Source organism: Grus americana, chromosome 17 (assembly GCF_028858705.1).
Source record: "Grus americana isolate bGruAme1 chromosome 17, bGruAme1.mat, whole genome shotgun sequence".
Lineage (NCBI taxonomy): Eukaryota > Metazoa > Chordata > Aves > Gruiformes > Gruidae > Grus > Grus americana.
This window is the reverse complement of record NC_072868.1, coordinates 11,636,720-11,661,795: the sequence shown is the minus strand read 5'-3', so window position 1 is coordinate 11,661,795 and position 25,076 is coordinate 11,636,720. Positions and strand designations below refer to the sequence as shown.

The window sequence follows — 25,076 nt, the reverse complement described above, 5'->3', positions numbered from 1 at the left end:
TACCAATTGTTTCTGTGTTTGCAGCACGGACAGTCCCATGAGTCTGTCTTGCTATTGTTCATCAATTTTATAAAAAAGCCGTAATAACATTCAAAGCATCTAGGCTGGGACCCTCACTGCATTATCTGCATCTTCCTGAGCAGCAAGTTTCAGTGATCTGCGGGTCCGGACGTGGCACGTTTCTTCCCGACTTTGTGGTTACGTATCTGAGATGCACAGAAGGAGAGTTTATTTCAATGGGTCAGATGTTATTGGGGAGGGGGGGGCAATGAGACCAAATCAACAGGCACAAACACACAGAGAAGTGGTGGTGTTAGAGGCCATGTTTCCAGGTAAAAGAAAACTACTTTGGGTTCCCATCTCTGTTTTAATTTACACCAGATCTGTGCATCTGTGACTGAGACTGTATCTCCTCATTGTAAGTCTTTGCTCCTATATGAGGATTTTCAGGCTGTTTTTTATTCCCAAAGCGAAACCTCTACCCAGCAAGCAAATTCCTCACATGGATACGGAGTTGCTCCAGCCATCAGCTTCTTCCTTCGTCAGATGTATCAGTCAGGTCAAATCCTTCCTGAGGTACCTGGGGAACTTCTTTTTAGTTGAGATTCCCAGAACAAACATGAGAAGATTGTATGGATCATGTTTCTAGTCTGCTACTTAAAAATGTCTTGCTTTTTAGGCTGGACATAAGGCTTACTAAGATGCATATGTTTACATGATGTTCAAACTTGGTCATCAACTTCAGTCAAATTTGGCAGTGCCTACAAAACCTTTGAGTATCCAGAAAATCTAATTCTTCTTTAATGGGCTTAAGTATTTGCACTGTTGAAGTGAAAGTGAACATAAATACAAGTTTAATATTTATCCCAATTTGTTCATGGATTTTGTTTTCAGGATTCTGCCTTCTGTGAGGGTAACATAAATGTAAGTTATTGGTGATAAATATTCACACTTAATTTCTCTCTCCCAGCCCTCTTTATGCTCACAATAGTTGCTCTTGCTTGAGCTCTTCCTTTTTTTCCCTGTTTCCTAGCAAATTGTAGTTATAGGTGAAGTATTTTCTAGTTCAAGCCAATTTCTAGAATTATTCAAGCATTTAATTTAAAAAGAAGCATGTAATTACAGCAAAGTACTTCGGAAAATTTTAATCCCTATACCATGAAGCTGGCTTGGAGTTTCTGGGAACGGATACACATCACCTCACCACAGGCTGAACTGAGACCCCGAAATAAAACCTGTGAACTAACACGCTTCAGCTTCAGCTGCATGGTCGTGTCGTAGCACACTCAGCGTCGCTTTTCGCTGATACAAAGATGGTCCCATTAAACACACCTACAAAAGAGCATCTCAAGGGAGTGGGTTTCTGTCTGAACAGCAGAAGTTACTGTGTTTAATTTAAATATTTAACATTTAACATCCTCTCACCCCATGCTCGGAATTTATTATAAACATAGGGATTTATACCTTCTTTTTGCAGAAGAAAATCTTCATTGGACAGAAATGGGGAGGGAAAGTAAAGGCTACTGTTCCTCTCATGGACTCAAATTCACACATGTTGGCCAAACCATATAATGTATAGTATTTACGTATATTATGCACACCATCCATAATTATATGCATTATTGTATGCTGGTGCTGAGCCAGATGCTGGTAACGGTAGCTCTGAGCAGTAATAGCAGGCTACCCGCAGTTTTATTGCAAACTGGGCTGCTAGCTCTCTCCTTGCTTTATTCCAAGGCAAGAGCATTTCTTTGCATATGATCACACAAAATGTACTTCACTCACCCATGCCAGGATGGAAATTGCACTCCAGAATGGGGGTTGCTGTTGGAGCCATGGGAAAGCCATCATAAAATCACTTAACGCCATTGAAACCACATAGGACCAAACATCATTGCCATGATGTCAGCAAACCCAAGGGTCGCAGGAATCGGACCATTTTAAGGGAGGTTGTGTTTGAGGTGTTTGCTCAAAGCCAAAACCAAGCATGAGGATTTGCTGCTATTTTCTAGGTTGGCAAAACCCACATAAACACAAGCTGTAATAATTAGCTCTAAATAGTAAGATACATGTACATTGAGTTAGAGGAAGGGGATGGATTTTGGCCCTGCTATTTCTCCACTCATTTTGATGTAGGTGGTGGCACGGGAAGGTTGAAACACATTGGTGGTGATATCTGAACCTCTAAGTTAGCTCCCAGTCAGCTGGGAGGTGGCAAAAATCACAAATTCCTGATTTCTGGAGCAGGTCTGGACAGTCAGGGAGGCAGCATGGGACTCACCTGTGGAGCCCGGCCTCCGATCCTGGATACAACGGAGACAAGGTGCTCAATGAGGTTGTGTCTCCATCCCCTCTCCACGAACTGGCAATATTCAAACCAAATTTACCTTGCAGTGAGTTTCATGTAATGTCTTTCAGGAACAACAGCAAAACTTGTGATTTCACAACGAGAAAATCAAAGATGCTTACAGGGGGTTCCTGTTATTATCGATGCTTTTTGGGATCTGTCTGCATGATCAAATAAGATAACAAGAATTGTGGTGATTATTGTTGCAATTAGCAGTTCCTCTCCAGCACAATCTGATGATGATCAATACCAGCGTTTCTGGACAACTGTGCTCCTGGTGAGCACAGGCCAGCCCTTCCACTGGGATGGAAGGACAAGGCGTTGCAGCAGGTCTGCATCTGCACCTCCTTTCTCCTCCTGATGAGACACAATATGGGTGGAAGACTGCACATTGCTGTGCATTGATTTTGAGTTGCTGTGCATTGATTTTGGCAGAGAATAGAGGACAGGAGTGCTGTATTCACCAGACACTGGAGGGAAGTCCTCATTTGGGGGGAATGTCCTCCTGATCCAGCTGGATCTGACTAAGGCAAGGGGGGACACTTCTGCTTGTGGGGGAAACCTCATCTTCATGACCTAGAACCACCACTTCAGATCCCCCTGCATGTCCTGGACAGTGAATCTCCAGGAAATCGGAGGCACATGTCTTTGTTTCCAGCCTTATCAGCTCTTTGGAGCCAGCAGGATTGTTCCCCATGACTCTCTGATGTGGGACTGGTTGAAGCCCCATCTGTGAGGATACTCTGGTTGCACCAAGGTCTGGAAGGGACTTCTCCATCAGCACCTGCTGTTTGCCATGGAGCTGAGCAGAGCAGCTCCCTAACAGGTAGGACAGGAAGAAAAGGATTGTCTCTGAAATAAGTGGTCCCTGGAGGAATTATAATAGTAGGCTATCACGTGGTGAGGCTGGTGGGAAGGTGGGCAGAGGCTTGTCAGTGAAGAGTGATTCACTGGATAACTGTTTTACAGGAGAACTCGCAGCACTAATCACAACTTCTCAGTTGATAATGGCTTAGAAGAGTTAAATGAAGAGTGAAAATAGCTCCTTGCCTTCTGAGTCCTCCGTGAGTATCGCACTTGCAAGGAAGTCAGCAATTAGGCAAATTAAGAATCTATAGAGAAATTTTCCTTCAACATCTTTGGCTGACTTTTAGCACTAGAAGAAGAAACTCAACCCACCATGAACTGAGCATGAGACTATTGCACCTCTCCTGGATTAGGAGCATCAATTTCTCCCAAATACTCTATGATTCAATTCAGAAGTCAGAACAGGATTAGGATTCGTCCCTCAAGCAAAAGTACCCACTTGGACTCCCTGTCTCCAGCTCTCTTCTAGCATTCTCTGAGGTTGGACAAAGCCAAGATGAAGCTGTGAGCTGCCATTGCAGAAGCTAACACAGAGTGATGTGCTAAATGTCCTGGGTCATTTCTCATCATGGGTAGCAAGAGGGAAGGGACCGGCTGTGACAGGACCCTGCAGTTGGGTTCTGTGGTGGGTTGATTGGTTGGTGAGGGTGGGATTTGCACACCTGCTGTCTCTATCTGCTGTCCAAAATCTGCTCTAAGACAGTTTCGCTTAAATAAGCAAAATTGCCTCTTAACATAATCCCTTTTAAGTCTTGAAGTAAGAATGCATTTGATCACAATGTTTCTTTTTATAATACTTAGATCTCAGCTTGAGACATGTCATGCAGCTAACTCAATACCTGCACATGCCCTTTAAATCCAATAAAAGACGAACAGATAAAGTGGTCTCATCATATTGCCACAGGATGTGTATTTTATTTCTCATAAGTCTGCCCTTTTTCAAGCATATTCTCAAATCTCTTTATATGGCAAACTATCGATTTCTTATTCCATCTGGTATCTTAGGCTTGTAATAAAATGTGTTTGCATTCTTATCAGGGAAAGCAGACAGCCTAGCAGAGGGCAGAGGCATATTTCTAAGCTCCTCGGAGGTGCTTCTGGAAATTGAAGATCTCCATTAAGGTATAGATACAAGCAGGTGGGAACTACATAGCTTCCTAATGTATCAAAATACGTGTCTTCACAAAGATGCATTTAGGACTTGTTGCTTGCTCAGCTCATTTGCCAGTAGTTTCAGAGCTCTCCAGGTGCTGTTAATTTGTTATTCCCCCAGTTGTTATCCACCATGGAAATATCTCAGGTGCCTCTGTTTCTCTAGCAAGACACCCCAATCACACGCCCCACAAGACAAGCTGTTTGGAGACAACAGATAAAGAACCCCTGAAAATCTATATAAATAGCTCCTGACATTTATGGTCAAAGCCCCACATTTTGTTATGTGCCACATATTATTATATGCCCCAAACATTGGTGAAGCTTTTCCAAGTGTTGGCCTTGCTTTGCAAATTAAACTGTAGAGGTGAAAGAAAGTGTTGCATGTGTGCTTCTGCCCTCTAAAATTGTAACTTGTGCAAACAAAATGGGGACAGATTCTGCCATTCTGACTTCAGCATGGTTTTTAGATTTTAATTCTTGAATTGCACAGGTTCTGTTTCTCCTTGTTCCTCGCTGGCATTTATCCTTCTACTGAGGTCACGCTGGCCATCTTGTTGGCGTGGCTCCAGGAAAGGCAAAGGCTGTAAGTGTGTCTCTGCACCATCGCCTTACACAACATCTGTGCCAAGCTGACCGGTGGCTGAAAAATTTGCTGGAGGATTGACTGAAGAATCAGAGCAAATTCTGGAGAATCAAATCATTTAAAGAAATCTTTTTGTTAATTGAACTCTGTTCAGCTGTCTACCAGTTCATACTGCAGCTACTTTTGTGGCAGTTATCATCATCATTATTTCTGTGTTTATCATGTAGTGAAATATGGCTTGCTTTGATGAAATGATCATTGCTGGGCAAGAAGGACTCCATCTACTTTTTTCTAACTTATTTCACATCCCTGTCACCAGTGTGGCTTTGCTGCTGTTTAGCAATTTCTTGTCTGAATGCACCCTTCTACCCAAATAATTTTCCAGACTTTTTCCTCCAGCATTCAGCCCTGGATTCAAGGCTAGGTGGGCAGCTCTTTCTATTTCGCTGTAAAGTCATGTACCGCGCTAAATGAGAACTCCTTTTTGTTTCAACATCCATACATGGGCTTTGTGAGCAAGAGAAAAAATGCATCCTGTGTTCTTGCATAGATACGTAAGCTGGGAATACGCCTTGCATATACATCTATTGGACGTCTCACTGTAACACCCACTCAAGATTTCCTCGGTTATAACCATACCGCTCTGCTAAGCTCCCCTTTAAAGTCTCTCCCAGTATGTATGAGATCTCCATATTTCCATGTGTTTGGAGAAATATAAACACAGTAATTAATTATTGTTAACAGAGGCCATTTTGGCATGAAATATGTTCATGAATTTCCCTTCCCCTCCTCTGCAGCTAGGCCTGTGGCTTTTCAGTGATACTAGACTATATGAGATGGCAGGTTGGATAAGGCTCCTCATGAAGACTCTTTAAATGCTGCAAAGTCTGAGCTAGAAACAAGCTGTTAAATGTCCTTTGCACCAGTGAAGGACTCTTTATTTCAAGAGAAGAGGTGGATTCTCTTCTTTAGAAGGTATTCTAGAAGAACCTGAGAAAAAGCTCGTACCGTGTTTTCATTGCACCGTCTGCTGTAGTCTTCCACAAGAGAAGCCTTCCCCCATCTCACAGGCACAGCAGCATGCCCTGAGGAGCAAATGATCAATTCTAGCGAAGATACCATCGGTTCACCCCTTTGCTTTGGCATTGGGTTTTGAAAAGATATTTGTAGTTTAGGCAGGACAGCAAGCAGAGGAGGGAACTCTCTAGAAGCAAAAAGGAGCACATGTTGCAAGAGCAGACACTTTTTTCTGTAAGATGCAAAAAATCACTTCTCGTTTTAACAGCGAAACGGCTGGAAATATTTGTCCTTGGAGTCAGAACAGTTTGTGATTTATGAGAAAGTTTAGAAAGATAGCTATTGTCCAGAGAGTTCCCCTTCTCAATAAACATCTTTCCACTAAATCAACCAAAGATTTATTTGAGATGAGCTGTTTTGGTTTTTTTCCAAATGTCTTCAGTACCTGCAGTTCCCCAAACAGCTCTGATCAGTTTTACAAAAAAATCACAGGCACTGAACGCAACTACAATCAAGCCCCAGTATCATGCTGAAAGGCACTGAATGAGCTCCCTCCCTAATGCAGGCTGGTCTGAATTAGCCTCCCTGGCCATTTTTTGAAGATATTTTTTGTAGATTTTTTTGTCTTTTTTCATCCTCTGGCTGTTTTCTTGCAATTTATTTCGAGTAGTCCCAGGGTTGCTCTATGCTGCAGCCTGGGGCAGGAGCTGTTACCTAAGTGTGGGAGCCCTTTCCTTCGGGGTGGCTGCAAAAACCACTGAGCCATGACCGTAGAGGAAAAAAAAAATCCCTCTCCAGGGACTCTCTGCGCACTCTAGCAGGGTTAAAACTAATTTGGTCATCTCTAGGCCAAGATGCTCTAACTGAGAAATCATCTGGGTAAGTCTGGCCAGGAGAAGGAAGAAAATCAGCAAAGCTCGAGGTGTGAGATTGTGGTTCTGGGATGTTAGGCTGGGCCAGGACTCACGGGGTGAGCCGGTACATCTGCAGATCTGCTGCTAGGGTCTGCGGGACTACTCAGCGAGTACCTGAGGAAAGAAATGTCCCCAGGCAAACCCATGGAGAAGCGTTCCCGACAGTTCCCTGGCCCACAGGGGTGTGAATAACCCCTTCCTTTTAGGTTCACATTCGCCATCGGCGCAGCGGGTCCTGCAGCAATGTTACCGAGGGAGCCGCAGGACGGGGATGGGACGGGAGCAGCAGGACAGGAATGGGACATCTCTGCGCTGAGGTCGGGCTGTGCCCAGGCAGCTGCGCGATGCCATTGCCTGTAAGGGCAGGGATGGAGTTCAGGAGCCTCTGCAGCCTCTCGATCTTCCTCCTGGTAATGGTCTGGAGGAACCTTCTCATCACTCGCAGAGGCTGCAGACCAGTATTAGCATCCTCTCCTTGCACAGTGAGAGGGATGCCAGCGTGGGCTTGGGAAGAGCAGGCACAGGCAAATCCAGGGTGAAAAATGGGAGGATGTGGGCTCTTAAAGGGAAGAATAGCAGGAACGAGCCAGACTGTAGAGTACAAATAATACGTAGTTACAACAGGTCACAGTGTGCTTTGGAAGACAGAAAGTGCCAAGTTTTCAAGTCTGCTGAAGTGGCACAGGGTAACTCAAAGGCAGTGTAGGGCATCCCGGGAAAATTTCCACTGGGAACCTGTCCGGGGCTGACCCTGCTGTCTCCTGCAGCCCTGGTGTCCCCAGTGTAAGAAATGGGCTTTCCTGGGTGGAAGGGACCAAGGCAGTGTCTGAACAAGCGTCATGTCGTTCGGTCACAAGCAGCCAAGGAGAAAGCCCTACCAGCCCATGGTATTTCCAGCATTTAAGTAAAAGACTCACACTAGGAAAGAGCACAAAGCATGCCCGGTGCTTTGTGTGTTTCCTGAAATCCAAGGCATTTAATAAGGATTTGGGAGCTTTTCAAATGTATGGGAATGTCACTGGGAAAAGCTAAGTAAGAGTGTTTGGCTGCCGGGGATTTTTACTGTGCTGGTTTTTCATTTGCATTTTAAAATTTCCAGCAACGCTGAGATTTTGAAAAACACCAGAAATTATTTGGGGGTATGAGAAAATGAGGTTAATCCGTGCCTCTTGAGTTTTCCTGACAAATTATGGTGCGATGTACGGGGACAAGGGATGGTGCTGAGCCGGAGCTGGAGCTGGAGTATTCCCTGGCAGCGAGGGCTGTGCTCCGAGCCGGCACCGCTGAGCGGAGCTGTTGGAAGCGCCGCCGGCAGAGCCACTGCAGCTCCGGAGAGCCAGTGCTGCAAAAGCAGATTAAATCCTTTAGAAATAGAAAACTGCCTGTCTGTGTGTGTGCTGAGGGTGCCAGCACCGTGCTTGGGGCTGAGGCGGAGGCTCCCAGCTGCAGCAAGTGCAAACTCTCCCTTTGGACTCCTCTGTCCCTTCTCTTTATATTTGTTCCTGGAATAAAACAGAGGATTGCCGAAGGGAAACTCTGTGCGCAGTGTGAGCATGAATGCCTATGTCTTGAACACACTTATTGCATATATGAAGATAAAAGTGCCTTTATTGCCATGAGGAATCTGATTCTTGTTGCAGTAACAACTCAGGGGACCCAAAAACTACTTTATCTCTAAACTAAAGCAGTGGATATCTCCTCTGTCTGTGCAGTTAATGTATCAGTCTCTGTCTGAGACAAATATTACACGGTCTATCAGCCGGTACATCTGTTAACTTTAAAGAGGTTTTGCTAAAGTAAAGGACTGAATTTGACCATGCAGCACACAGAAGATAGGACCTATAAAAGGTGCCTGCACACCTCATTTCCCAGCTGTCCCTTCCCAGAGATTGATCCTTCTTCAGGTTAATTCTCTTACCAATATCATCATACACATCCCAACGTGTTCTGCTTTCTGGGTTGCCTTTTTTTTTTTTTTTTTTTAAACCTGCCCAGGGACACAAATGCTGGGGTGCGTGATCATTGCTCTGCGCTGGGTATGGTCTGTCCGCTTTGCCAACTAGCGCACCAACGCGCTCACACTGCGGAGTCTCAGCAGGTTCCTCTGCTATGGAAATCAGAGGCAATAAATATCCCATGTTTTGATTTAAAACAGTTTTGATTTAAAATACTCTCCTGAAATCCGTTCAGCCAAAGGCAGTAAATAACATGCAGCGGGTGGGAATCTTTTGTTGCTCATCCAAACTAGCAACACTTTATTTTGCAGTATGTTGAGCGCAGGAAGGGATGCACTTCCATGTCTGTAAGTAACGATACAGTCAATATTGTCATAAACAAGGCTGATATATGTACCTTTTTCTATCAACCCTTTCTCCCTAACTTCTTTGTTTTTCAAGCACAGCATCCAGTACAAGCCCTGTACCCTCCAGGATTTTACCTTGCTAACTCACTTTAGACACTCCTGACTTTTAGGGAGAGCCTGTCTGTAGTGAGTCCACTGGGAACTGATTTTAAAGGCTTGACTCAGCTCAGTGTTACCTGACACGGGAACCTGCTCGAACAGGTATTTGGGGCTGGGTGCTCGGATCTCAATGGGAAAAAGGCTGATGCTGTCTCTCAGCACCCGCCTCTTGCAGAGTTTTCTCTCTGCTGCTTTCTGTGCCCTTCAGAAAAATCCCACTCGGAGAAATCAGACAGGAATAGGATTAATATGAAAAATTCCTAGAGGTTCCCAATCACAACTGGAAAAAGCAAAGATGAAAAACACTTGGGTCAACATAAAAGGGAGTGAGGCAACCTGTGGGCCTCACATCTTGGTCACTGTGGGACCCTCAGCTCAAAGTCCAGGCACTTTTAATAGATGAGGTCTTTAGGTGACATTTTCCTGCAAGATTTTAAGTAAATGCCTTGCTGTAACATTTGAGATCAGAATTCTCTTGGTTTCCATGATTCTTTCCCTTTTTAAGCCACAGACACACACATACAAAATATATTAAAACGAGCCTAGCTTAGCTAAAAGGTCAGCTAGTTCAGAAACAAACAGCAGGGATTTAGGTTGGAGGCTTTGGTGCACGAGAAGAGAGTGGTGCATCTCCAGCTCTGCTTTTGCTTGAAGGGGAATATGGATTAAAACCTTGCAGAGAGCAGAAATGAAGGCAAGGAGAGATACTTTTGTCATTCATTTCATTATCCCACACCAGGAAAGGGACTTCACACATCCCCCAGGCCACGCACTAGCAATGGGGAGAGTAAAGGTGTGTTGGATAGATGTGCTACACGGCGAGGCGGGAATGGGGTTGATGTCTTCCTTTGGCAGGGTTAAACCTCTGCCTGCTCCTTTGGCAGGGGGTCAGCTCTGGACCAGCAGTAGGTGTGCAGCTCTGTAAAAGTGATGCAAGGACAGAAGGTAAAACGTGCCTGGACCAAAAGCTTTCTAAAAAGAGAGAGGAGAGGTTGACCCCTTTCCATCTGGAGAGAGACAAGACTTTCTTTTACCTTCTCCTTTACAAGAAGTGACCCACACTTCTGCATGGGGAATTACAAGGTTGCATCCCTGAAGATGAGCTCTTTGCTCAAACCCAGATCTATGAGAAAAAGAACAGAGCAGAGCTATCTGCCTGTGATAGTGAGAATGCTTCACGTGTGGCTGAGACAGACTTGCCAAGGAATTAATGGAATTTATTAAATTAATTAGTTCATAGAAATATTCTACTGAGGCCTTTAATGATGGGAGAACAGAGCCCATTCGTTGGGCAGTCAGTAATCTCCTAATGCACTTTCACGAAAGGAGAAATTTGGCTGGTACAGACTGCACCAGCCTGTTAAAGTGTTGATTGTAAATCAACAGCCACATTGATTCCAGGTACCTGATATTTCAGTGTGTAATTAGAATTATTTTTTAGCTATATCTTTTGATACTCCCTGCCAGTACTTGGCGTGGAGGGAAAGTGGAGGAGGCAGCACATGGAGCACTTGGGAACAGCTGCTGGGACAGAGCAGGGAGATGCAATGCTCCCCTTGTTAGCATCGCCTGTGTGCAGAAACATGAGGCAACAGAATCCAAAACAGAGCATTTCTAGAGACAGCTATTGATATAAATGCGCACATCCACACTGTAAAATTAGACCAGCAGATGGGTATCTTGTTTGTGGGGATAGCAATTGCTTTCCACAAGGCCAAAATGAAGTTACAGAACCAGGAAGGGACAATAACTCTTCATTATAGACAAGGATCCCAAAGGAACTCACTTGCTGCCTCTGTGGGAGAAGTGCTTTATCCAGGAGCATGGGTTTGTGCTGGGACCATGGGGCCATAAGCTCCCTCCAACTTGGGGGCTGAGGAACAGGGACACCAGGCAGCCAGAAGAAGGCTTGCATCCCAGCTGCTGCTCTCCTTCAGACACCAATAGTTAAGTACAACCCACTACTTGTTCCATGTTCCACTTTTCTTCTTCAGGATAAATATTCTTGATCCATGCCAAGAACCCATCCAAGGACCAGGAACAACAGGTGAGACCAGCTGGGAACACCAACCCTGACAAACTCCTCTCAGCCAATAGAAATTTCATAGCAGAAGCTTTTAAATGAAAGGAACATTGGTGTTAAGAGATTATTAGTCATTCTTTAAACTAGTGTGGGATGAGTTCCGGAAAACATTTCTCTCCAAATTTGTATGAATAATAAGACTAAATAAATCTGATTTTGGTTAGTCTTCCATGGCAGTCCTATCAGATGGCTTTAAGAGGAGGAAAGTTTGGGGGAATATTGACTTTTAGTGGATGGCCATGGAAAGTTCATTATTTACATGCAGGGATTATTTGATTGACTGCAGGATTAGATATCTTCTTGGATCAAATAGATAAGCAGTCTGCGGGACCTCAGTGCACACACATCCCACTGGCTATTGGGAACCAGGTACCCAACACCTGCTAATGAATGAATGGGACAAATTACGGCTGTCTTCGGATAAATCAGTGATTCCCTGAATGGGATTTTCCTAGATCTCCTCTATGCATTTGTAAAGAGGTTTATCATGAAGACAACTGAGTGGACAAACAGCTCACTGGAGTTTCACAAGGCAGCTGGCTGGCTCAGCACTCCAGGCCTGAGAGGGTAACCCCACTATAGACTGCTCATCCTCGGGGGACCCTTTCATGTGTCACCCTTGGCATCACTGTGGCACCCCCACAGGCCCTGCCCCTGCAACAGGGCAGCTCAGGGAGGACCCCACATATCGAAACCTGAGGATAGGGGGATAAGGGAAAAGTCACTGATGGGGACCAAAGCAAAGCTGTGCGCTGATGCCGCTGCTGTGCCATGGTGCTGAGGGTGCCCCAGGCAGATCAGGGCAGAAGTAGGTGTTTAAAAGTGTTTTTCCCCTCCTTTAAATGCACTTCTCCTAGCAGCAGGTGGGTGGGTATCTGGGGACTAGTGAGACATATGGATGTCCAAGGGTGATGGAGCATCCCTGGTGCCTCTCCTCTCCTCGGGAAGAGCAGGGGGGGTGGGGGGCGGCTGTGCTCTGACCCCCTACCAGCTCCTTCCCAGCCCTCAGCTTACAGCCCAGTCCCTGTGCCCGACTTTGCGAGGGATGGAGAAGGAGGGGTCCCACCGAGGAGGGGCTCTGCAGCCCAGCCCGGGACGCGCTCACTCCCTCCCCTCCCCGGGCCCCACTTTGGGGACCGAGCTGGGGTTGTAAAACCCACCTCGGCGGCGGGGAGTGGGGAGGGGGGGGCCGAGCCGAGGGGCCGCCCCCCCCCCTCCCCGGGGCCGGGAAAAGGCAGCGCCAGCGCCGGCAGAGCCGGCGGGGGGTGCGCGGTCTCCGGCGGTGCGGCTGTGCCAGGCAGGCGGGTGTGTGTGCGTGTGTGTGCGTGTGTGTGCAGGGAGGCTGCTGCCCTGCCAGGGCACATCTGGGAGCCGGGGAGCTGCAGGGAGGAGAGAGCCGGAGCTGCAGGCTGCTCACAGCCAAGGCTGCTCCGGGCGGTGTGTGTGTCTCACACACGCACACGCACACGCACGGCAGCCCGGGAGCGGCAGGCGCCTCCTCCCCGCCGCATTAAAACGAGCCAAGTTTCCACGCCGGGGGCAGCGGCACGTCGGGGCGCGGCGGCGGGTCCGAGCTGCGGCCCCGGCGGGGCCGGCCCGGCCCCGGGGATGCACCTGAACGCCACGGCCCCGGCCGTGCCGGGCAGCCCCCTCCACCTGCACCCCAGCGGCTATGCCAACGCCTCTAACCGCTCCGACCTGCTCCCCAAAGGGCCCGACGAGGAGGACTTGGACGTCAACACTGACATCTACTCCAAAGTGATGGTGACCGTCATCTACTTGGCTCTTTTCTTCGTGGGCACCGTGGGCAACTCCATCACGGCGTACACGCTGGTGCGCAAGAAGTCGCTGCAGAACCTGCAGAGCACCGTGCACTACCACCTGGCCAGCCTCGCCTTCTCCGACCTCCTCATCTTCCTCCTCTGCATGCCCATCGAGCTCTACAACTTCATCTGGGTCCATCACCCCTGGGCTTTCGGGGGGGCCGTCTGCAAGGGCTACTACTTCCTCCGGGACGCCTGCACCTACGCCACGGCGCTCAACATCGCCAGCCTCAGCGTGGAGCGCTACATGGCCATCTGCCACCCCTTCAAAGCCAAGAGCATCATGTCCCGCAGCCGCACCAAGAAGTTCATCAGCTGTATCTGGATCGCCTCCTTCCTCCTCGCCATCCCCATGATCTTCACCATGGGGGAGATCTACGGCAAGGACCAGAATCCCGACTCCCTCATCTGCACCACCATCGTGGACGCCTCCACGCTGAAGACGGTCATCCAGGTGAGGATCCCGGCGGCCGGGGCTCCCGCAGCAGCCGGGATCGGGCAGCCGCCTCCTCCCCCAGCTCGGGTGGCCAAACTTTGCGGAGACAGGAGGGGGAGGCTGGGAGGGGGGGACCGGCTCAGGAAGGGGGGCGTCCCGGGCAGCGCTCACGGGGTGGACCGGTGCGTGGTGCGGGCAGGAGAGATTTGGGGGGGTGTGTGTGGGGGGGATGTCTCGGCTCCGCTTGCTGTGCCCCACCCCGCACCCCCTCCTGCCCCACAGCGCCGGGCTGAAACCCTGCACTGGGGTAAATCCTGGACCGTGGTTAATCCGGGCCCGGGCCAGTGCGAGCCCCCCCGGAGCTCCTCTCCCCGCGCCGCCGGTGCCCTGAGCTCACGCTGTCCCGGACCGGAGCACCGTGTGCCGCAGACCGGGCCCCGCTCTGCCGTGCGGCCGCCGGCTCGGACAGGGGATGCTCTGGTCCTCCCCAAATGTGGCAGTTCATCGTCAGAAAAACCACAAATCTCCGCCCTTTCTCTGCATCTTCTGCATCTCCTTTCCTTCTGCTGGAAAGCGGCCAGCCAGATCGAGGGAAATAAAACCAGCACCCCCCTTCTCCCAGTTTCTCGGGTTGATCCAGAGCCCAATTCCTCCGTGTAGTGACAGATCCGAATTTCAGAAAGTTTTGGGAACAAGGTGTAGCATAGGCATCCAAAAAGAAACTGCATCTTCAAAGCCGGAGGCTAGTACTTTTGCTGTCATGGGGAAATCCATAGCCGGTTTAACTAGCAGACCCCTCCTGACTTCAGAAAGGCTTTGCTGGTCTCCACACACTGCTTAATCTAACACGCCCATGCGTGGAAAGGATTTCAGCATCAACACTTGCTGCGCTCCAGTGCTCTGAGGGGTTGAGGCATTTGTTTACTGGAGCATTAGACTTGAAAAATGTAAGAGACATGGAAGGAGAGACAGGAAGAGCAAGACACCAATCTCCATAGTCCCTTTGCTGCCAGGCTCACATGTGATAGCTTCTCAATCTTTTATTTTGAACATGAATTTCAGGTGGGTTTAATCAGCAACCAATTAGAATTTAAAACTGCATGCGTACTAAAGCCTTTGAGATGTTCCCACAGTTAAAGGGAGGGAATTTAAATACAAACAAATCAGAATCATTTCTCCCACTAAAAGTGGGCAAGGGTACAGGCAGTTAGATTCGAGCCCAGAGCCTGTAGATGTTTAGACATGTCTCTCCAAGTTTCCCCCAGGACTGCTCCAGCAAGTGAAAATTCATCTTGCACAGAAGCGCTGGATTCCCTCTGCATTTTGTCTTGATACCTAGCTTTCATCTTGAGATGGTGGGGGCTGTATTTCTGCTGTAGGTGCTTTGTAGATTTTGTCAGTGGCAGCCCAGTGTACTTAACCCAAATTCTCTACTCTCTAAGGAGATGTGAGCCATCTGATTTGAGAACAGTGTGGCTGAAATGCATTATTTCCAGTCATCTTCCTCTTAGGATTAAACTGATGCTCCTTGTTACCGTGATAGGGCTAAAACCAGAGGATTATTTCCTAGCCATGTCTTTGGAGACTACAGTTTAAACAATTCTCAACATATTTTACAGTCTTGCTATTATTCAGGCTATCCTTATTCTGTTAGCCAAGAAAGAAGTAGGCAGACATAAATGCAAAGTATGTGAAGTTCACCTGTGGGTTTTTCCTCATGTATTTTTTTTTAATTTCACTTGTGAATTAATTTAAAAGTAAAAAGAAAGAGGCAGCTGTTTGGGGGGGGCGGGGAGGGGGGAACCCCAAACTCTACCATACTGTACCTTCTCAGGGGATCTCGTTACAAAAGTAGATTTGCTAAGACAGGAAGGTTGTTTAACGGCTTCACTTCCTTCCTCTGAGCACAGGGAAGCAGCACACAACGTGATGCAGGGCCCTGGACCAGGGAAGGCTCCAGAGTGAATAAGCAAAGCAGCTGCAAGTCAGGTTTGAAGTGCATTAATGGAAACCATTGCACAGCGTGTGAACGGGCATTCTCATGTCGTAAGCCCTGCAGAGGTTTAAAAAAAGACAAATAATGGAAGACCTGTGAAAGAAAGGGCAGTGGTAATGTGGAGAGTGACGTGCAGAGGTCTTGCTGGTCGAAAGTCTGGAGCCCTGGTCTTTTGCTGTGGATTCAAGCTGCTTTAGAGCAGGTCTTTGCATCTCTTTGCGTTCATTTTGTGTCTTTAAATTGAGCAGAGCAATGATGCACTTGCTCAAGCTGGCAAATCACTTGTAATAAATCACTCAACATATTTCACTCCTCTTCCTGTTTGGCAAACTGTCTAAAGCAAATCGGGATTTTTTTTTTTTTTTTTGGAAGCCATTAGTTTTCCAATAGGTTTATTTGTTGACTGATTGAAAGGCAGTCCCAGAACAGAGCAATTAGAACCATTTATAGACTAAGAGCCCAGTGTGAGCTATGGTTCTGCTTGGATCAGTGCAGGACAACATTCCTCCTTGGACTGGAACAAGCTTCCTGGGATGAATATTTGAGGGTATTAATTTAACACCTCTCTTTTTGCAAAATCCCCTCACTATTTGCTTTGAATATTTAAATTTTAATGGCCATTTCTGAGTGAAATTAGACTGTGTGGGAACAGTCAAGTTTCCTTATAAGAAGTAAAAAAAAAAAAGTATTCAAACAACACTCAGCATTTTTGATTCTTGCTTATATTACTGAACTTGTACCACTTAAGCTCCACAACAACTGTAAGAAGTAATTACTGGTATTCTTCTACTAATTACAGATTGCTCAGCGCAGCACATGCTGATAAGCAGGAAGAGCAGTAAGTGAGATGTTCTGTAGGGTGTCACCGTGTGTCACACAATCAGTACGGCCGGGCACCGCACATCTCACCTCGTGCCATGGAGACGTAAGCTCTGTGTGGCCTCTGATACTTAATTCTTTAGGACAGTACTATTTCCCAGCTTTGTTTGTCACTATCCTTGCAACTGCTTAAGTCAGCCTGTGAATGTGGTTTATTATGTATTCTTCATTGTCAAGCTTGCCTGTTACTTCTGTCAGTCAGGGATGTCTGGTTTGAGTATTGGCATCGGCATGGGATCTGGTAGGAGCAATAAGTCCGTTGCAGCCACGTTACTTAGGTCTAGTTAACACTTTAGCTGGCAGCCATCCTCTAAAACACTGCAGCCAATTTTAGGGTTTTTTTCCACATAAATTAAATACCTCTTAAAACTGTCCCCATACAAGTACATTCATGTTTTCATGCCACTTCAGCTGGAGGAGGTTTTAAAAGCTACTCATTGTGGCAGAAGCAGATAAGAGAGCTCCGAGGCAGAACGAGATGTTTCCCCTGCTCACTTTGGGTCAGTACCTGTGGGTCTGGCTACCTCACAGCCTTGCTGTTGGTTCTGGCACCAGCTCCCCTGAAACAGGAGCCCACTGAGTGTCGTCCCATCCCACCACGTGCAGCCCTGCGTGCCGTTAGCATCATACACTCTTGGCCCTGTTTTTCAAAAAGGTCTGAATTTTCATGGCCGGGTGTCTGTGCAAATTGATTTTCCTTTATTGCTTCTTACTTTCTTACCATCATACCTTTTTTCTGGAGAGGTCCTTAGCAGACCTGAGGAAAGAGGGGAAGTTGAAAGAAATACCTACAATCCTCAGCATCCTCAGTCCCAGCACACAGAGTCAAGGCGACCCCTTGACCTAAAATCCCAGGATTTTAACTGAGCCTGGATCAGGCACACATGGGGGTGGGGGGTGGGCAGCTCCCTGGCACCCCGTAATTCACGGGAGAGAGAGGAATGTGTTTTCCCGCTGGTATGGCACAGTCTGCACTTGGATGGCTCTGCTGCAAAATGTCCCCTAAGTTATGGCAAGTGCCTGGGTAGATAGTGTCTGACACGTGCTAATGTTTTATTTGCACGGACAGCTGGTGTGAACCCATTTATTAAAACACATGGCAGCAGGCCCTGCGCCTCCAAAAACTGTCACAGCTCCGTCAGCTCCAAATTGCTCATTTGATAGGGCAACTTCTTGGGAAGCACATTGGGAACTTCTCTGGACCTCCTCACGGGTTCGGGTGGACAGCTGGTTTGCTGCAGTTCTGCTCTGCATCAGCCCACCCTTGCGTGGCAGCAGCTCGCCTGTCCCTCCAGATCCCTTGTTTATTATGTTTTATGAAATCTGCTCATAGTTCAGATGATTTGTAGAGTAAATAACACTGCACATGAAATAACCGCTTGCCCAAGGAGGTCTTCTGCTTTCTTTCTTCCTACATTTCTTCTTGTGATGCCTCCGAAGGACTGTGCCAAAGAGCCTCAGGTCTGAAGGGGACAGGAAGGAAGGACCAGACGTTGAAGCTGGGAGACACAAGGTGCAGCCTGGCTCCTTGGCATCCATTACCACACTCTATGCACACTCTTCCAAGGACACCTATTCAATTCCCACTTGTCTGAGAGGCCCACAAAGTTATTAATTCCATGCACAATGTTGCAAACAGTCCCTTACATGCTCCTCCGGTGAGGAGCACCTCGGAGGGGTGGTGCAATGAACTTTCTGCCGCGACGGCACACGGTCGGTGTGTGGACGGCCGGGCTCTGCCTGCTGGCCGATCTGTGGTGCCGTGTAAATAAACATGACAAGCATCTCTCCGTAGTACACGAAAATAGCAACCCATAAAACCAAATGGCTGCATTCTCTCCAGGTTTGCTGGCAAATCATATCCAGGATTAGTCAATGGCTTCAGTTCAGGAATCCTGTGTTTATACTGATGTTGACTAGAGAAATTGAAGTTGGTTTCTTTTCCTTAGGTCACAGCCAAATTCCTACTACAGCTTTTAACGACAGTACTGTTTTAAGTCACTCACTACAGCTCCATGCAGTGATCATCCCACCCGTTGGGCCCGGGCTGATAAAACTATTTCGGCTACACACGCAGGATCTCTGTACACCAGAGAAGCCCACGCCTGGGTGCCGCTAACCCCTCCGGTGGCACAACAAATCGGCACCTTTGTGGCAGGACTGTGTCCCGTCGGGTCACGGTGCCGCCAGCCCCTGGGGTAGGCAAGAAAATGAAGATGTTGGTGTTTAAATGTGTCTGGATCTGTCCCCACAGGGATGGAGAGAGACACCCGTCTCAGTGGGGATGCCCATCTGTGGTGGTGTGAGCATCCCTAAAAAGCTGCCTTTTTTCCACGGACTGCACAAGGAACGCAGGGCTTTAATTCAGCATACGCATGATGACAGCCCAGCCTGCCTAATCCCAGCCCGCCTAATCCCAGCCCGTTTACACTGTGGTCCGTCTTGCAGCTAGATCTAAATTAAATAAGCTCTTGTGTTCATTGCTTTACGTAACCACTTGGCCTGCTGTGTTTTGCCAGTTCTTACATAATTTCTTCTTTTTTTTTTTCCCCCAATTGATTTTAATTCACTTGATTTCTTTTTCGCTCCCCCCTTCCTGAGATGTCAGCTGGAGGGATAATAAAAGAATGAGGAAATGTGGCTGATCAATTTAGCTCTTAGGTTTTCCTTTTAACAGCAGTTTGTAAAGGCAGAAGAGATGAAGGTAATCTAGTGATTCCTTTTCCCAGAGAAAAAAAAACCAAACAAAAAAACCCCCACAAACTGAAAACAAACCTGCAGCTGCCTTTAATCTTCTTCCAGATCATTTAAAACAGCTATTTAATTGTCTTCTCCCTACTTCCCCCCTCCTTTCCCTTAAAGGCTTTTACTATCGTCTGTGTGCAGCATCTGCTTGAGACTCACAGATGGCACTTTTGCTTCCTGACGTTTAGAAATACTTCTGTGTCCTGCCCGAGGCACGCGTGATGGACAGCATCCCACTGCGGGACACGTGGGTGCCTGGGCAGGGGACAGAGCGGGCTTTCGGCTTCGATAGTGTCACCATCGTGTTTTCCCTACTGTGAAATTACCCCTTGCTGAGGGGCACGGGGCAGCGGGTGAGCGAAGGTATCTGAAGAGGCTGGGGAGCGTGGTGGGATCCAGGGCTGACAAGGTGGGAAAGGCTGAATTCTGAGCTTTCCCAGCCTTTTCCCTACTTCTGTACACACATCAGCACCCTGCAGTCGCTTGTCTGGTGTGACCATCTGAGATCAGTCCAGTCTCAGCTGCTGTCCCCCGCCACCCTCTGTAAGGACACATCTGAGCAGGGGACCTGGCCAAGCCAGTCTCTTGGTTTCACGAAGAGCTGCCTTTCTCTGAGTGATAAATTTTGCTGTCTTTATTATGGAATTTGAGTTTATATTTTTAAAATTCCCTTACGAAATAGCAAGTGTCCTCACTAGTCCCAGACCTCTTTGAAATGCAAGCCAAGAGTGCTTTGCATCATAATTAATGCTGGTCTGGCATCACGATAGCTGGTGGTCCAGCAGCTCCCTTCCTCATGGTGGAAGGAGCACGGAGCTCCTCGAGTACGGCTGGGCACTGCTTCCCAGGGTGCGGATGGCACCAAGCACAGGGGCTGCTCTTTGGCCATGAATTAAGAGTGAATCCTGTAAGGCTGCAGCCTAGAGGGTGGCAAGACGTGCCTTCCAGGATGAGGGACAGAACAACCACGCTTGCATGAGCCCTGCCATGGAAAGGGACCTGAGCAAGCCACGGGCACGAGGCCACACGCTGCTCCCCTGCCTGGCTGCAGGCACCAAGCACCCGTGCCATCCCCTGCACAGGCTGGGCTGAATAGCTCCATTCTGTAATTTTGTGTGAGATGTGATCTCTTGGAAAGGTTTGGGGTTTTTTTCCCTTAAATGAAAATCTCAGGGGAGAGAGACAGCTAACTCATCATGCTCTGATAACACCAGCCCCCACATTTTGCCTCCCATGGATGCAATTTCTTCTATCCAATTTCAAAGCAACTTAGGTGTGGGATTAAAAAAAAAAAAGAAGAAAAAACAAAAAAGGTGATGATAAATCAGTTGAGCTGATGAGTTATTCAGGAAACAAGTGCTTAGGGCTGGTTTAGAAAAGGTGGTGGAGGTGGAGTACTAACCCTGACTGAGTAGCAGGACTTTCTGAGCTTCCGGTTCATTCCCAATATTTTCCTGCACTGAAAGTAGCAGTCATTAAGTTTTCCATGGATGGGAGGGAAATAGCAGTGAGACAATTTTATATCCCTATACCCAAGTGCTTTCCTGGTGCATCTGTGCGTGGACATTCATCCTCCTCCCTCCCTGTCATCACCCCTGCTCCTGTCAGGACAGAGGATGCTGTGGGACAGGGCTGTACCTCCCTGGGGAGCGCTGCTCTCGTCCTCGTCCTTTGGAGAAGATGCGTCTGGCAGGCTGGAGGAGCTGGTCACCCACAGGTGGTTCAAGGTGTGAGATTTGCTTCTCATCTCCTGTAGCTTTTTCACTTTGATAATTCTCAGTGCAGAGAGTGCACTGCTGGGCACGGCTTCACGGGGGCTTCTTTTCTTCTAAGGAAAAAAATAATAGAGTGAACAAGGTCTTTTTAACTGAACTTTGTTTTTGAGAGAAAGCTCAGTGAGGTTTCTTTGAAGCTTTTAAGATCTCAGGGACTAGAGACAATTGTCAGTTGAAGACAGAAATCAAAGAGATGAGATTTTTCCTAGTGGAAATGAAATAAAAAAAAAAAGGGAAAATGTAAACTTTCACAAAGTCTTCAGTATCTGAAAGGTGGGGAAAAAAGCATCTCTTATATGCAAAGTGCTCATGAAAAAGCTGGGAGTACCTCTAAACTATAAAGCCATGAACAGAGCAAAAAGCGTATTCAGTATCAGTAAATCGGAGAGGCATTGGAGTGACAGCAAGGCTGGAGGACGTGCCCAGGCTTTGGTGGTGTTGCTCATGGCTGCGTTGCCGGCTCCGGCAGAGCAGCCCCTCGCCGTCCTCCCTGCCCGTCGGCTCCCTCCATGATTTACACCCAGCCTGTGGACGTACATCTCCCCAGATGCTGAACCCTCTGCAGTAAATCTCCCTTTATAAAACCTTCCAGATGTCTCTTTGCCAAGCGAATTCCTAAATATATAAAAGAGGAACACGCAGCCTAGACAGGACTGGGTTTATAGCCTGATTTCAGCATTTTCCCTTCTCTTTGAAAATACCTTCTGGTACTTTCCTGCCAATTATTATTCCCTCTAGATAATAAAGAATAAATTTAGGGCTATTGCTATTACAGCCAACTTGCACTCTTGAAGCGGATGGTTTACCTTTCTTCAAGAGATTTGTTCCTCCGGAGGAGGAGACGAAGGAGATTTGCAAACAGTCCCTTAGCACGTGGTATGCCCATCAAGAGACTCCTGGGATCCTGGAAGCTGCCTGAGGACCTTTATTTCAGGGACTGAGGGTGGATCTGGTTTAATCTTTCCATGCCTTTCCACTTGCTGAATGACCCCAGGAGAGATCACACTTCAGTGCAACACTCCGGATGTGCCAACAAGCCCTGCCTCCTGCTGACACCAGGGGCGTTTGGAACTGTCATATGTTAAAATATCATGAGTTGTCCAGTTACTCTTTCTTTGGGGCCAGTGAAGACCTGCTCTCCCTTTGGCTGGAGCACTTGCCTGACTTTTGGATCCCGCAGGATGGTTTCCACTGCAAGAGAAAGGGCTAACACAAGGTTGTCTTCTCTGATAGACACTGGCTTACAGAGCCAATGCATGGACCTCTATTTTCTGAGCAGGCAGTGAGACTCCAGGAGAAAGTTACAGTCCATTTGCTCAGGTTTCTGCCATGCAATGGATGTGCAGGTTGCATTCTCTTCCTGGGCAACTCAGGACCCTGCCAATGGGTCCTCTCCTGCCCTGCAGGCTCAGCCTGATGGATGCTCACCCATTGCCTCAGCTCTGCTGCTCAAGGCTTTGTGTCGTGTCTAGCAGCAGGAGGAGCAATCTCATCCCTTAACCATCTCATTTTCTTCCTCCTTTAACCTTGAAGAAAGTGGTCTACCAACTTATCAGCTTCAGCCAGACCTGCAGACCAAAGACCTGCTGTGTATCAGCTATGAACATTTTGATGCAGGGTGGCATTTAGCTCAGCAGACCCCTATTTTTGATCAGGACTCCAAAGAGCTAATTACTACAATGATTGCAATGCCCCATCCTATTAATTGTAACATAATCGAGAACAATGCAGATCTGCAGTGCTGAACCGAATAAATGTGGTCTTCTACTTGGTAGGACTGTCGTATCACCTTGTTCCCTTGGAAAACTTGTTTAATAAGTCCATAACTATTTGAGTATGTTCAATACCAAATTAACCATCTTCTCCCTCCTATTTTATGATTTTTTCAAAACCATCTTATAAAAATGCAACTCACACAGCCACTGGGAAAGTTCAGCTCATTGCTCGCATCACTATTGATTGCTCCTGCAAAGACCTTACATTTTAGCCTCACAGGGACAATTTATATGTTTTAATATACTCATTTCTTCAACAGCGAAACTCGCTGGAATGAGTTTTCCTCCCCAAAGCCCATGTTTTGTGTTTTTATCACTGTCAGTCACAGGCTTATGACACTGTCATACTTACTTGTTCCTTAACTCGAAGTGTGTAAAGTGTGATAAAGCACTGTAGGAGGAAAGGAAAATACAGGTTCAGACAAATAAATAGATATCTGCCCTGAGGATGCGGTGATGGGGTGGTGTGTATGCCCCAGACACCTAATAGACTGCAGTCACTAACCCTGGGGACAAACTGCCCCACGCTTGGTCTCCTTCACATCACTTTGGCAGGTACCAGGTGCTTCCTGGCCAGTGCAGGAGGGCTGTGTGATGAAAAATGCCTCAAAAGGCTAAAAAATATGCAGGAATTTGGTCAGAAAGCATATCACAGTGCAGCAGCCCAGCAGAGCAGGGCACGTGGCCAGCCTGGCAGTCCTGGTCCAGCCCGGAGATCAAACCGTGCCAGGAAACAATTCCTGTATAACACCTGAGGCTCTGAGAGGCAGGGAGGAGCTGCCGCAGAGAAAGACACTGGAGAAAAGCAGCAATAAAGTAACCAATAAGTTCACTGCCCCTTTGGCATATGCTTTTTTTTCTCCTCTGAGAAGTCGAATTGATTTTTTTTTGCTCCCATCCCCAGCAGTACAAGAGGAGGTACAGGCACAGCCTCATGCGTGCACAGTCACTGTGAAGAAAATCCATAAGTAGTGCGTGAGGAGGGGCAGAGGGAAGCAAAGGGCCGGGGGCTGCGGTTTTTTGTAGCAGGTTGGAATAAACTAGCAGGCTCTGAAAGCTGCTCGGGGGTTTAGCGATGGATTAGTGTGCTGGGCAGCCCCAGGCAGTAAGGAGGGCACAGAAATGTGGTGTGACATTGCATTGATCGTATGCCTTCCTCCAAATATTTGTGGTCTAATGCCCTGGGATGGAGGGACGTTTCACATCCATGCTGCCACAGGTACCAGGCTATTCCCGGTGGCCAGGACATTTCTCAGGGTGATATGTATGTGTTTCCCAGGACCAAAGCCCCAACTCCTGCTGCCCAAAAATCTCCTCTTGAATTTGGGCTGGTGACTGCTGAGGGGTTGGTGGAAAGCGAGTGCTGTTTGTGCTGCACGAGCCGAGCCCCTGTGCCCGTGCCACCAGCCGTGCTCGTGCCCTCGCTGCTCCTCTGAGCTCAGCCGCAGGCAAGATGTACCGGGAGGAGGGAGGAGAGCTTGTCCCCACAGCTCTTCCCAAAGGGCTTGTGCCGTAGGAGTCACTGTCCCACCGCTGGAACACCCCGTGTTTGCTCCAGGGATTTTAATTGTCACCATCAAAAGCTTCAGCTCTCTCACTTTTATGCAGTTGAGTCCATCTATCGCTTCATATACTCCGAGGCCAGGAACAGTTTTCTTCAGTTATTTGCCTAAATGAATTCATCTCAGTGCAGTTTAGCACAAATGTTTTGTTTTTCTTATTGCCAGAAGAGCAAGGCTGACTGTGTTGCTATAAATGTTTATATATCAGATGAAAAGACCAAAACACTTGAGGTATTTTGCTGAACATCAGCTCCAGCAAACCTATACTCTTTTCTGCCCAAGGAAAGTGTCCACAATACAGCCAGCACTACCAGAGTTTGGGCTGGCACTACAAACCCCACTAAGGGAGTTAATTGCCCCCCAAAATGAGTTTCTCAGGGCACCAAGATGGGACTTGCCACTACTATTTCCTCCAGCGAGTCAGGCAGCCGACCAAATCTGTACAGTCCACTGTGAACAGCTCTCACGCTTGAGTCTGCAGTGGGACAGCGTTTGACTTAAATATGGCCTTTAATTTATTTATAAGTGCATATCCAGCACTCGGTATCATATTTAATGCAAATAACATTCAAGTGAAATCCCTGCTGAGAGGCACATTATGAAGATTAACAGCCTGGCTTTTCTATTTCTCCAGTTTATACGGTGCTGATTTGTGCTC

General features: G+C 47.6%; 1 protein-coding gene across 1 annotated transcript in view; it reads left to right on the top strand.

Moving 5' to 3' along the window:
* Positions 1 to 12,268: 12,268 nt before the first annotated feature.
* Positions 12,269 to 25,076, top strand: part of NTSR1 (neurotensin receptor 1) — a 62,250-nt gene continuing 49,442 nt past the window's right edge. Inside the window, exon 1 of the mRNA XM_054846029.1 lies at positions 12,269 to 13,704. Coding sequence (XP_054702004.1) covers positions 13,036 to 13,704 — 669 coding nt within the window. The 5' untranslated portion in view covers positions 12,269 to 13,035. The remainder of the gene's footprint in view (positions 13,705 to 25,076) is intronic.